Below are 14,857 nucleotides of genomic sequence, written 5' to 3'. Positions count from 1 at the left end.
TAGGGGCTTACAATTTAAACTTCCAACTGAGTGCACAAAAATCATGATTCTAATGATGAATGATGAACTAGATACTTATATTCCACCACATCCCCGCAATCATACTTCTGAACATATTTTCATGTTCGGGGAACCTCATCTCCGCCCAAAGTCTCTTGCTTATAGGATCCTCGTCCCATTGTCTTTGTGACCTTCTAAGGTCCTTCCCAATTTGGGGCTAATTTTCTTTCTCTCCAACTCCTAACACCTCAATCTTCCTTAACACCAAGTCTTCTTGTTGGAAAATCCTTTCTTTTACCCTCCTTTTATAGTAAAGGGAGGCTCTGCGCGGATGCTGCGCATTACGGGTGTTAACTTCGTCGCTGACCTTGTCAATAAGGTCAAGAGCAAGCCTCATTCCTTCTTCATTAATTTCCACTTCATAAGCTTTAACCTTTGATAATCCGTGGGTGATCTCAAGGGGCACCACTGTCTCGGCTCCGTAGACCAACATGAATGGGGTAGCTTTAGTTGTATCTTTGTAGGTAGTATGATATGCCCAGAGTATAGCTAAAAATTCGTCGACCCAAGTGTTTCTTGGGCTTTCGGCCCTCTTTTTGAGTCCATCAAGGATGATCCGATTAGCGATCTCTGCTTGCCCATTTGCTTGGGGATGGGCAATTGAGATGAATCGAAGTTCTATGATGTTATCATTACAGTACTCCTTAAACTTTTCATTGTCGAATTATCGCCAATTATTCGTAACGAGGATGTGTGGGATTCCAATCGACATATTACATTCTCCTAGAAGAATTGAGAAATTTTCTTGATGGTTATCTTGGCAGTGCTTTGGCCTGAATCTACTTAGTGAAGTAGTCAATGACAACCACGATGAGCTTCCTTTTTCCCGATGCTACAGGAAAGGGACCTAGTATGTCCATTCCCCATATTGCAAAGGGGATGGGGGAGCTAATGGACGTAAGCCTCTCTAGGTGCTGTCGAACTACAGAAACGTTCCTCTGGAATGTACTACACTTTTTCACATAAGCCTTTGCACTGGCTAATATGGCTGGCCAGGAAAACCCCAGCTGGGTTATCTTATGAGTGAAGGCCCTGCCCCTAAAGTAATGTCCGCAAATCCCTTCGTGGGCTTCCTTCAGTGCCTCTTCAAGCTAATGAGGTCTTAAGCACTTCAAATATGGGATTACGAAAGACCTCTTGCATAAAAGACCTTTAATTAAAGAGTACCTCAATGCTCTTACTGATAACTTGCGTGCCTCTTGGGCATCATCCGGGAGCCAACCCGTCTTAAGGTGGTTCTCGATGGAGTCAATCCATCAACTAGTCAAACTAATTGGTGTTATCAGGTTTATAGTATGAATTATCGGGATCCTCAGGACTTGGAAGTAGATACTTCTTGGATAGTTTTCGATTTCAGATGAGGTGAACTTGGAAAGGGTGTCGGACGTAGTGTTATTCTCTCTCGGTATATGTTCCGCGTACCATTTATCAAATTAAGTCAATATTCCTTTCACGACCCTTAGGTAATTGGCCATGGCATCATCTCACAACCACATAAATGGCACTACAAGAAATTTGCAATCAGACAACGCATGACAAACAACGGTTAAAAAAAAACCGTCGTCCTAAAAAATCATACAACGGTGAATTGATTTTACAGAAAAAACAGTTGTGTGAGCTCCATAACGAACAACAGATATTCATCTTTTTTAAACTGTTGTACAAGTTGTATCCTCTCATCGAGTCAGACAACAGTTTTTTAAATATAGTGTTGTTGTAGATCTTTAACACAACTATTACAAACCGTTGTTACTATGCTAAAGTATAGGGATATAAGACAACGGTTTTGACATTACATTGTGTAATTGAGACAATGGTTTTTTAGAAGGGTTGTCCTCTAAACCATCAAACAACGGAATGAAACCGTTGTCTGAGGAATTTCAATGGGTACTACGTATTGAGGTGGCAGCACGTGATAGGTGGTAAATCATTCACAAGGATTGCTGACGTGGCGAAATGAGAGCCCTTCATTGATATGAGATTTGATATTGGCCGTTAGATCGAAAAATAGCCGAATTCTTATACAACAGTTTTATGTTAAAACAAAAGTGTTGTCTTAGTTGGTCTCATACAAGCTTTTAGATATTACGTTGTGTAATTCATACAACAGTTTTTACAAGGGTTGTCTTAGAAAACTTCATACAACGGAACAAAACAGTTGTCTGAAATAGTTATTTTATAATTTCAATGGGCACCACCTGATGAGGTGGCACCCCATGATTGGTTGTAAACATTTTACTCCGATTGCTGAAGTGTCTGAATGATAGCCCTCGATTGAAATGAGATTAGATATTAGCCGTTAGATTTAAAAAAGATGATATGCTCACACAACGGTTTTATAATAAAAAAGTGTTGTCTTATTTTATCTTTACACAATGGTGTTTCAAGGAAACCATTGTAAAAGTATTACTCTATAAATGAGATTTCCGGTTTACAAGATTAATTTCTAAAATAATTTTTTTCGACGATTCAACCGTATAGATGTTAAGATATATCAATTTTAATCATATGAAAAAATTATTAAAAAATTTGAAATTCATCTTGCACGTCAAGATTAGAAAAATCCAGTAAAACTACCCATTCGAACAACAAAACTCGTTCCCGATTTACTAGATTAATTTTTAAATTGATATTTTCGAAGATCCGACCGTACGGATGTTAGGATATATTAATTTTAGTCATACGAAAAAATTATTAAAAAATATGAATTTCATCTTGCATGTCAGGATTAGAAAAATCCAGTAAAAGTTCCCCCCCCCCCCGACAACGAGACTCGTTCCCGATTTACAAGATTAATTTTTAAAATGATTTTTTCGACGATCCAACCGTACGGATGTTAAGATATATCAATTTTAGTTATATGAAAAATTATTAAAAAATATGAACTTCATCTTGCATGTCAGGATTAGAAAAATCCGGTAAAAGTACCCCTCCCAACAAAGAGACTCGTTCCCGATTTACAAGATTAATTTTTAAAATGATTTTTTCGACGATCCAACCGTACGGATGTTAAGATATATCAATTTTAGTCATATGAAAAAATTATTAAAAAATATGAACTTCATCTTGCATGTCAGGATTAGAAAAATCCGGTATAAGTACCCCTCCCGACAACGAGACTCGTTCCGGATTTACAAGATTAATTTTTAAAATGATTTTTTCGACGATCCAACGGTACGGATGTTAAGATATATCAATTTTAGTCATATGAAAAAATTATTAAAAAATATGAACTTCATCTTGCATGTCAGGATTAGAAAAATCCGATAAAAGTACCCCTCTCGACAACGAGACTCGTTCCCGATTTACAAGATTAATTTTTAAAATGATTTTTTCGACGATCGAACCGTACGGATGTTAAGATATATCAATTTTAGTCATATGAAAAAATTATTAAAAAATATTAACTTCATCTTGCATGTCAGGATTAGAAAAATCCGGTAAAAGTACCCCTCTCGACAACGAGACTCGTTCCCGATTTACAAGATTAATTTTTAAAATGATTTTTTCGACGATCCAACTGTACGGATGTTAAGATATATCAATTTTAGTCATATGAAAAAATTATTAAAAAATATGAACTTCATCTTGCATGTCAGGATTAGAAAAATCCGGTATAAGTACCCCTCCCGACAACGAGACTCATTCCCGATTTCAAGATTAATTTTTAAAATGATTTTTTCGACGATCCAACCATGCGGATGTTAAGATATATCAATTTTAGTCATATGAAAAAATTATTAAAAAATATGAACTTCATCTTGCATGTCAGGATTAGAAAAATCCGGTATAAGTACCCTTCCCGACAACGAGACTCGTTCCCGATTTACAAGATTAATTTTTAAAATGATTTTTTCGATGATCCAACCGTACAGATGTTAAGATATATCAATTTTAGTCATATGAAAAAATTATTAAAAAATATGAACTTCATCTTGCATGTCAGGATTAGAAAAATCCGGTAAAAGTACCCCTCCCAACAAAGAGACTCATTCCCGATTTACAAGATTAATTTTTAAAATGATTTTTTCGACGATCCATCCGTACGGATGTTAAGATATATCAATTTTAGTCATATGAAAAAATTAATAACAAATTTGAAATCCATCTTGTATGTCAGGATTAGAAAAATTCAGTAAAAGTTCCACTCCCGACAACGAGACTCGTTCCCGATTTACAAGATTAATTTTTAAAATAATTTTTTCGATGATCCAACCGTACGGATGTTAAGATATATCAATTTTATTCATATGAAAAAATTATTAACAAATTTAAAATTCATCTTGCATGTCAAGATTAATTTTTAAAATGGTTTTTTTGATGATCCAACCATACCAATATCTTGATTTTAGTCTTATGAAAAAATTATAAAAATATTTCATATTCATCTTGCATGATATGTATACAAAAATCATGCTTGGAACCTGAATATTCAAAAAAACACTAGTTTCCAAAACTAGATTCATTTAACGTGCTGTAAAATATGTATCATATGTATACTGAATATTTTTTTTAACGTGTTGTACAATAACAATAAAACATAAAATTATCTAATTACACTAATATATAATAAAATTAAAAAAATAATATAAATACACATGAATTAAAATTAAAATTAATCAAATATTACACAATATTTCCCCCCTTTGATTGAATGAAATTTTTTGTTTCCCCCCTTACCAAATTCTTCTTCCCGGTTTCCCACTTTTCACTATAGCCCTATCTCTTCGGCCCCTCTCACACAAGCACTCGCATCACTTCATCGCCTCTCACACTCCCCTCTTGCCATCTATCTGGCATCTCTTTTCCTCGTCAGTTTCAATTTCTTGTTTCTTCTATACAATCAAACCAGAGCTTCAGAACCCTAATCTTGGTCGACTTTGAGTTATTCAAATCTGAGTTGTAATTAGTTTTACAATTAGTTTGATTGGAGGTTTTTAAGAGGAGCCCAATCTTTAATTCGCTGAAATTAGTAAGTTAATTGAGTCCTTTACAATTTTATGTTATATTTTGAGATGGGTTTTTTTTAGAACTGGGTGTATAACAAGCTCTGTTTCTCCTCTGGTTGGAGATGTAGCTCTGGATTTCGAAGCTGAGGCTATTTTCGATCAGGAATTCATCAATGTAAGTAACTAGATATCAGAGTTTTCATACCATTTTCAAATTTTCGGCTAGAGTTGGTTACTCTCGATATTACTTATTTTTATAAATTGAGCGTCTCTTTCTACTTGGAGTTGTTCTAATTGAGCAAGATGCCTTTTTTTGGCTGATTATTATATTATTATTGTCTTATAACACTTTTGTTTTGATGTCTTGTTTAATTGAGATGTATGTTGTTTATCCCAAATTATGAAATCTAGTTATGCAAGTATGCCACAAGTTCTGTGCATTTCGGGGTCTACTTTGAGTTGTAAATGCAGGGAATTTATGTATATGTGAAACTTTATATAATCAAGCACATAACTGACTTCTACGTGTTTGTGTTCTCAGATTAAACTCTCCGACTATAAACAAAATGATGCCTCATTTTGTGGTAGATATCAAGCACATACCTGACATCTACATGTTTGTAAATGCAGGGAATTAGTGCATCGAGGTTTAACAAGTTGTATCTTAGTAATTCCGTATAACAACCATATGAGGCACTATGATCCATATGATTACCTATGCATGTTAAAGCATTTTTCAGAACATCCAAGGTCTGTAAGTCAATTTTGTGCGTGTTGCTTTAGTAAGGTTTCTCCTTTGGAGATGCTTGTTGGGATGTGCTTCTTACTAGTTTGATGAAATGATCTATTTTTACCCTAATAACTTGGTCCGAAGTTGTTCATACAATGTAAGAAAGAAGGTACTATTACACAAGAGATGTGTCTATAATCTATAAAATTTTAGTTGTTCGAGTGCAGTTTTTTTGGTTGCTCACAATGATTTGGATCTATCAGTTATAGACCTCTGGTGTTAGTATATCTTCGAAGGGTTGGCTTTAAATTTAGTTGACACAAAAAGTGATACTAGCTTTTGTTTGTATGCTTTACATTCTATACCTTTCTATTTATTTTAGAGATCTTACCATACTTTCATTACTTATAACATAGTGAAACTGCTGGATTGGGGATATGATGGGACGGCCACTAGTAAATAAACTGCGGCTGTGAGAGCAGCATTTCGACGAGAGGTTTCAGTTTGGCACCAGCTTGACCATCCAAATGTTACAAAAGTATACATATTTCACATACATTGATTGCCTTTTCTACTTACTAAAAAATATTTGTTTTAACTACATATATGTATTGGTCCCTTCAAATTTTCACGATGATCCAGCAATTTTTCTGACAGCATCTTTTTTGTGATATTCTGAATCTTATACCATTTATTTGAAGTTTCCAATTTGATGTTCACCCGAAGGCTTGACTGCAGTTTGTTGGTGCATCGGTGGGGACTTCAAATATCGTGGTCCAGCTTGCCTTGGATTTAGCTAGAGGGTGAGTTTCTGTTTAATGTTTATATATAAAACTTGATAGTAGCGATCCATAATTGATATTTGTCTTCACTCTGCAGTTTGAACTATTTACACTCAAACAAGATTGTACACCGGGATGTGAAAGCTGAATATATGCTACTGGATGCCCGGGGAAATCTAAAAATAGCTGATTTTGGACTTGCTCCATTTGAAGCTCTGAATTGGGAAGATATGACTGGTGAAACTGGAACATTTGTGTACATGGCACCAGAGGTAACAATGCATACCTGACATGGATTCTTCACTTTTCTCTTTTTTCATACCACTACTGTCTGCACTGCAAAATATAAATTTGAGGACTCAACAATATGAGACCAGACTACACAGTTACCTACAAACAACATTGACAGTGCCGATACCTACATTGTTTATTATCTTCTTTTCCAAATGATGCCATCTTGTTTCTTGTTTATCCCTTTTATATGTTGAGACTGATTTGTATTCCTTCACCATCTAATACACATCCAAAGACCAGACATTATTTAACCCTACTTAACTCTCAACTTATCTAACTCTTAGTGAGCTGAATTTATTTTTATGAGACCAGGGTTTTTGACTACATACATTCACAGCCTGAAATTAATGAGAAAATGAGAGCCATACTTGTAGACTGGTTGATTGAAGTTCACAACAAATTGATCTGATGCCAGAGACTCTTTACCTCACAATCAACATAATTGATCGCTATCTAGCAATGAAGACAATGGCAAGGAACTGCAGGGCATTAGTTAAATGTTTACAGCGTCAAAGTATGAAGATATGGTCCCCTGAAGGGAATGATTTTACCAAAATTTCAGACAATGCTTACACTGATCAACAAGTGCTAGTTATTGACAAGAAAATTCTGGGTGGGCAGGAATGAAACTTAGCTGTCCCTACTCCTTATGAGCGTATGTATGCAAATTAGTAACTGTGTACCTTATGAGCATGTTTAAAAATAGATTTTAAGTTATAGTTGTAATTCTTGTAGAGAACCTTTGTATTATAAATTTAATTTCAATTATGAAATAACAATTGAATTATTAGAATATCATTTTATTTTTAAAATTGATTTATTTTAACAATGAGATTAATTTTGTAACAGTTGTGTAAAATCTACTTAAAAAATGATGAAAACCGTTGTATATTTCACTACACATATTTTTTTAAAAAAAACTGTTGTCTTTTGATATTCACATTCAGATAGTTGTCCTAAACTCAGAATGTTGTTGCACAAATCAGGAATAAAATATACCTCTTTGAATACTCGTTCCTCGCCATTTTTACATTTGAAATGACTGTACCCTTCCCTCGAATGCTAACGGTTTGAACCATCACCAAAAATGCACCTCTCCTGTCACCCTTTCATCTAGTTCAGTAAATTTAGAGCGTGGTCCTGACATGTGGTTACTAGCACATTATCCAAATACCAGATATTAGAGCTTACTTCCTTGGTTCAGTACCAGGAGCCAAACCTGGGTGTTGTGTATTTCTCATTCAGCAAAACTTTCTTCCCCACACACGCAGCCATAAGCAAGGCTGGTTCATCATCATTTATTTGTGTCATATTCACTTCTAATTTCTGTTCCTTTTTAGGTTTTGGTTTACGGCACTCTGCTGCAAAATGGCCATATGCCAAACAGTTGAAGCAGCATATTTTACTCTTGTCTCTGCCACCACGATTCCCACGATAGTCTCCACCGTTGTTACGTCCTTTGAAGGATGATTTTCTTAACCATTCCTCCCTTGTAAGCAGCAGTTTCCCTTCGCTAGCTTCTCTTTTAACCCACTCCTCTTCCGTGAGTAATAACTGGCCACTACTGGGTTCACTCGAACCACCAAGCCTCTTTCATGGGCCTTCAGTGACCCAACCGCTTCCTCTACTGTCATACTCCCCAAATCTCCAAATTGTTCGATTGCGGAAGTGATTTGCAAAAACTTAGCTGGAGCTGCACTTAACAACTTCTTTACCACATAATTCTCTTCAATGGTCTCGCCTAATGCCCTGATGTTTGCAACCAAGCCATTCAATTTAATACAGAAATTGTCGAGTTTCTCTGTATCTTTCATTTTAAGTGCTTCGAACTCTGATTTTAACGTCTGGACCTTTGCTTTCTGGACGCGATTAGCACCAAGGCATATTGTCTTTATGGCGTCCCATGCTTCTTTAGCTGTGTCTTTCTCTGCTAACGATAACAGCATATCTCCGGAATTCCTTGGTAAATCGCAGCTGAAGCCATTTTGTCGAGACGTTCTTCCACAGCAGCCTTTGGATTTTTGGGTTCTATAGCATCCCACACGGCATGAGCTTACATATAGACTTTCATTTTCATAGCCCAGCGTATGTAATTACTACGAGCCAGCATTGGATAGTTCAGTGTCACTCCTGCTTCTTTGACTTTACTTGTCTCCATCGTTATTCTTTTGGACATGTACTTGGGCATCCGTTACGAGCCAAGCTCTGATACCAAAATGAAGAAAAATGACCTGCAAATACTATGTATATATGTAATATATATGTTTGTGTTTAAACGAGAGAACAAGTAAGAAGTAAAGCTAATAAACTTATTGTTAAAGCCAACAGGATACAAATATATATGAAAGACTATGAGAGTTACTACCTACAAAATAGGAAATGATAAAACAGAAATGCTAAACAGACTCCATACTACTACTAACTCCTAGAAAACTCACGCCAGTTTGCAGACCAAGTCAGACAAACCGAAAACCCAAACACGCACGTACATCATTTATTTGCATAAATAAATAAACGAACAGTGTTTAGATTAAACCAACAATCACATCCTTGTTTAAGTTTTTTAATTTGTAGCACCATACCTGTCTATTCTAATATATTAAATTTTACCAAGAATTTGCCTCTAGAATGTTGAAACAGCTACGGGACATCATTTTTTAAAGGTTTTACACATGCAAGTATTTTCGGTTAAAAATAAACATTTATATTTTGATAAAGATTATAATTATATGATTGTTTTGACATAGAATATAATAAATTTGGAGTTGATTTTTTTCATTTTAGTAGCTTATAAATTTGAAATACAAGTAACTCTTGGTACTTTTTGTATATGTAATTTTTTTGTAAAATTTCAAGTTAAACAAATTAGTAAATATAAATAATAATTTCAAAAATCTAGCTTATGTGATGACCTGGTTACTTGGATTTTAACTAGCAGTCAATGAAATTTAAGTGAAGTGAAAATATTAAAGTGAGAGGCAGTGAAATTTAGCTAAAATATTGAGCCCAAAGGTAGCGGCCTTACCCATATTTTGAAATTTAGGTGAAAATAATGAGCGGCAAAGATAGGCCCTAGAGACAAAGAAATATATTGTTCCTTTTTGAGAAATTTAGCATCTCCCAAATCAAGTATAAAATCATTCCCCTTGGCTCACTTCAACCAGAAGACCTTGAACTAGGGTGTGGAGCAAAAGGGTTTCAAGTTGAGGGATTGTGTTAATTTTCAAGCTTGAGGTTTCAAATAAAAGTTAAGATTTAAAGTTGAAGCATTTACAGGGGCTTAGAGTTTAACATCCAACTGAGGCACATCAAAGCATGGTTCTGATGAATGCTGAACCAAATACTTATATTCCACCTCCTTCTAATCCTACTTACAAATAGGTATATTATATTTATTTTGTAAATGATGTTTGAATAATAGTTAAATACAGTTGGAGATACAAATTGTATTCAAGGTCTTTTCTTTTAAATGTAGATGATAAATCATGCAGTCTCAACTGCATAGCAATAGCCAAATTTGTAGAAAACAATTACATCATCTTCCAACTAATTTTAGAAAGACCCTGCTTCGTAAGCTTAAACAACTAGTTGATGTTGGAAAGCTTATCAGAGTGAAGAATTCATTTAAGTTTCCCCTTAATGAAAAACAGATATGAAAGATTCATAAGATTCTTTTTTTTTATTGCATGAATCATTAATACTATATAGATCATTAGTATTTCCATGGTTTTGTTGACATTCTCAATCTTTACATATATATGGTGGGTGAATTGTGATTTCCTTGATTATTTTTTTTAATTTCTTAAGTACGGGATCTTTATTTTCAAGATGAATTAGTTTAAGATGAAAGTTTAGGGTGAGCACAATTTTACAATTTATAATCAACTAGTGAAATAGATTCACCACTTTATAAGCAAAAATAAATATCATTTAATTTCATAATGTTAAAAAGTTGGGTTATATATATGTATGTGGGAACAAATATAAAGCATGCCTGGTCAAATTTTTTATCACCTTGATATTGAAGAAATGTTGTGCAAATTTTTTGAAAGTTAGAAACAGAAAATTTTATACCAAGTTGGTAAAGGGATATTTTATAATTGAAAAAGTATTAGAAACTCATTTTGACAATTATTTTTTCATGCTAAGTTCATGACTGTGGAAGAACTCAAGATGTTGAGAATTATAGTGCCATTTTGGTAGCAGGCTAGGGTGCATTATATACAAAATTTACAAATAAAAAGTAAAATTAGGATGTAAAATTTGTGTCAACTAAAATGACAAAATAATATAATTGTATGAATAAATTATCTCTACCTACTTTGAGCACAAGCTTTTATTTACAACATATACATTAAAAATTACTTTAACAGCAATAAAAATATGGTCATCTCCCCTCCTTACCATATGTATACATTTTTATTTGTAACACAACATCATCCAATGATTTTTTACCAAGTTTTTAGTAGGCAGAGGAATAGATTCTCATTTCTCAGTCTTTGCCTTCTATTTAATACATTCATTTATCAGGGTTTGCCTTCTATTTTAGATACTTAAGGAGGAAGACTTTGACAGATTTTCAAAAAAAATAAATTTTGAAAACTATTTTATACCTACACAATGGGAACATATTTATGGTTCTTCTTTTAGTAGATCTCAATTCTTAAGGTTTGTCTTGTATTTAAGTATATTTATGAGGTAGACTTTGACAAAGATTTTCAAAATAAAACAATTTCGATAATTATGACTTACAATATTTGAGTCTACTTTTCAAAACGTGCATGGTCAAATTGTTCACACATATAAAGGCTTGAATACAACTACACAAAATCAACCTCAACCTCACCTAAATTCTACCAAGTCGTGTCCAATTTAGGAGCCCCAGTAAATTCTAACATATAAGAGTAGCAAATTAATACTTTGTATTTGTTGTATTTTTTTAAATTGGAGCAAATTTGTTGGCTCCAATTTTATCCCCAAAAAGTGGATGGAATTTTTCTGCTAATGAATTTATTTGGCACTCCTAAATTTAAATAATTTCACTCGATTTTAAACTATATTTTTTCGAGAAATGGACCAAAATGTCACTTTGGGATATAAAAGGGTAAAAATGTCACTTCTGAAAATTATGGCCCAAAATCGTTTAATGTTTCAAAAATAACCCAAAACTCTACACGGTGTAGCGTTTTGTTTCATTTCATTATTTTTTGAAGGCTATCATGTTACTTCACTTAACTTATGATTTTTTTTTCTTTTGAGCTTGGTTTGGTGTAATATTTAGGAACGCTGAAACACCACTTAATATTATGTTTTCGATATTTTTTCTTTTATACTTTTATATTTAAGAGTAACTATAATTTAACAATTTTGAACACGGTTCACCAAACCGTTTTTGGGACCATTTTTTACATCAAAATGACAATTAGGGCCACCACCTTATTTTTGTAGATGGATAATGCATAGTAAATCAAGTTTCGTTTATATACTAATTTTTGTCAAATTCATAAAAAAATAAAGTGTGTTAAATATATGATAATTATTTTTGTTTTTTAGTAAATAAAACAATCCAAATAATTAATTAATTGTTTGAAACATGAAATTTTTTGAAACTTTAAATGATGAAAATTTCATGACACAGAAAAGTTGAGAAAATAATTCACATTAAAGAGAATGGTTAAATTTCATCAGGTAGCTAAAAAAATAAAACCTACTTCCATACCTATTAGATTATATTTAAATCCCAAGTTCATCCCTAAAGGGGCAAAAAATAATTATATACATCATTTAATTCCATAAGAATAAGTTTCCTTAGTAGAGGTTTCGTTTGGGAGTGCTGGTTAAAACTCCTGTGCTGTGAAAGAAAGTGCTGGTGAAAAAAGTGATGTCAGAAAAATTAGATGTTGTTTGGTAATTTTTTTAATTTATGCATATTTTGATATAATATATAAAAATAATATTTTTGAGAAAGTAAGATGGTGAAACTGAAACAGCTTTTTCGAGAAGTATGGGGGACATGCTTTTTAACAAAAGCACTTTTCCATACATGGGCTTTTAGAAGTTACCAAACACCTTTGTCATAACTTTTGAGCAAAAAGTATTGTAACTGTCTGTAACAGTAATACCAAAAGAAGCCTAAAGAACCACATTAGGGTAACTATATTGCTTACTAAATGTAGGGAACAACAACAATAGAGTAAGTATATTCATTATATTACTATCTGACTAAATCACATTGTTATTTAAATTTTTTACTTGTGGCACTATAATTGTCTATTCTCCTCTACATGGATTTCACCAAGAATTGTCTACAATATTGAAATAACTACTACATTAGACAAGATTTTTTAAAGGTTTTACACATGTGAGTATTTTGGGTTATAAACAAAAATTTTAATTTTGATAAAATATTACAGTTATGTAATGTTTTGACATAAAATATAATAATTTTTTAGTTAAAAATTTATTCTTTTAGTAACTTATAAATTTGAAATACAAGTGACTCATGGTATTTCTTGTATTTGTAGTTTTTTTTTTAAATTTCAAGTTTAACGAATTAATAAATAATCACCAGTTATTTCAAAAATCTAGCTAGTGAGTATGGTTTTCGTCAATGAAATTTAGGTGAAGTGAATATATTAATATGAAGGCAATGAAATTTAGTTGAAATAAAATATGAAAGTGAGAGGCAATGAAATTTAGGTGAAAATACTAGGCACCAATTATAGGTGCCTTTCACATATTTTGATAAACAGAAAATATATTGTTCTTGTTTTAGAAATTTAAAAGTATAAAACATTCTCCTCGTCTAAGTTCAGCCAAAGGGTTTCAAGTTGAGGATTTTGTTGATTTTCTGGGCTGAGGTTAAAAAAATTGTTTAGATTTAAAGTTGTTGCTCTTATAGGGGCTTACAATTTAAACTTCCAACTGAGTGCACAAAAATCATGATTCTAATGAATGATGAACTAGATACTTATATTCCACCACATCCCCGCAATCATACTTCTGAACATATTTTCATGTTCGGGGAACCTCATCTCCGCCCAAAGTCTCTTGCTTATAGGATCCTCGTCCCATTGTCTTTGTGACCTTCTAAGGTCCTTCCCAATTTGGGGCTAATTTTCTTTCTCTCCAACTCCTAACACCTCAATCTTCCTTAACACCAAGTCTCTTGTTGGAAAATCCTTTCTTTTACCCTCCTTTTATAGTAAAGGGAGGCTCTGCGCGGATGCTGCGCATTACGGGTGTTAACTTCGTCGCTGACCTTGTCAATAAGGTCAAGAGCAAGCCTCATTCCTTCTTCATTAATTTCCACTTCATAAGCTTTAACCTTTGATAATCCGGGTGATCTCAAGGGGCACCACTGTCTCGGCTCCGTAGACCAACATGAATGGGGTAGCTTTAGTTGTATCTTTGTAGGTAGTATGATATGCCCAGAGTATAGCTAAAAATTCGTCGACCCAAGTGTTTCTTGGGCTTTCGGCCCTCTTTTGAGTCCATCAAGGATGATCCGATTAGCGATCTCTGCTTGCCCATTGCTTGGGGATGGGCAATTGAGATGAATCGAAGTTCTATGATGTTATCATTACAGTACTCCTTAACTTTTCATTGTCGAATTATCGCCAATTATTCGTAACGAGGATGTGTGGGATTCCAATCGACATATTACATTCTCCTAGAAGAATTGAGAAATTTTCTTGATGGTTATCTTGGCAGTGCTTTGGCCTGAATCTACTTAGTGAAGTAGTCAATGACAACCACGATGAGCTTCCTTTTTCCCGATGCTACAGGAAAGGGACCTAGTATGTCCATTCCCCATATTGCAAAGGGGATGGGGGAGCTAATGGACGTAAGCCTCTCTAGGTGCTGTCGAACTACAGAAACGTTCCTCTGGAATGTACTACACTTTTTCACATAAGCCTTTGCACTGGCTAATATGGCTGGCCAGGAAAACCCCAGCTGGGTTATCTTATGAGTGAAGGCCCTGCCCCTAAAGTAATGTCCGCAAATCCCTTCGTGGGCTTCCTTCAGTGCCTCTTCAAGCT

General features: G+C 33.9%; 1 protein-coding gene across 1 annotated transcript; it reads right to left on the bottom strand.

Annotated features, from left to right (window-relative positions):
* Positions 1-217: 217 nt before the first annotated feature.
* On the bottom strand, positions 218-927 carry LOC141666077 (uncharacterized). Its single transcript, XM_074472060.1, has 2 exons — positions 867-927; positions 218-678 (listed from the first exon to the last, which is right to left on the bottom strand). The coding sequence occupies exons 1-2, from the start codon at positions 925-927 to the stop codon at positions 218-220; spliced, it is 522 nt and encodes a 173-aa protein (XP_074328161.1).
* Between the last annotated feature and the right edge of the window lie 13,930 nt (positions 928-14,857).

Source organism: Apium graveolens, chromosome 6, assembly GCF_009905375.1.
Source record: "Apium graveolens cultivar Ventura chromosome 6, ASM990537v1, whole genome shotgun sequence".
Classification (NCBI taxonomy): domain Eukaryota; kingdom Viridiplantae; phylum Streptophyta; class Magnoliopsida; order Apiales; family Apiaceae; genus Apium; species Apium graveolens.
The sequence above is the reverse complement of the archived record's forward strand: the minus strand, read 5'-3'. Positions and strand labels throughout refer to the sequence as shown.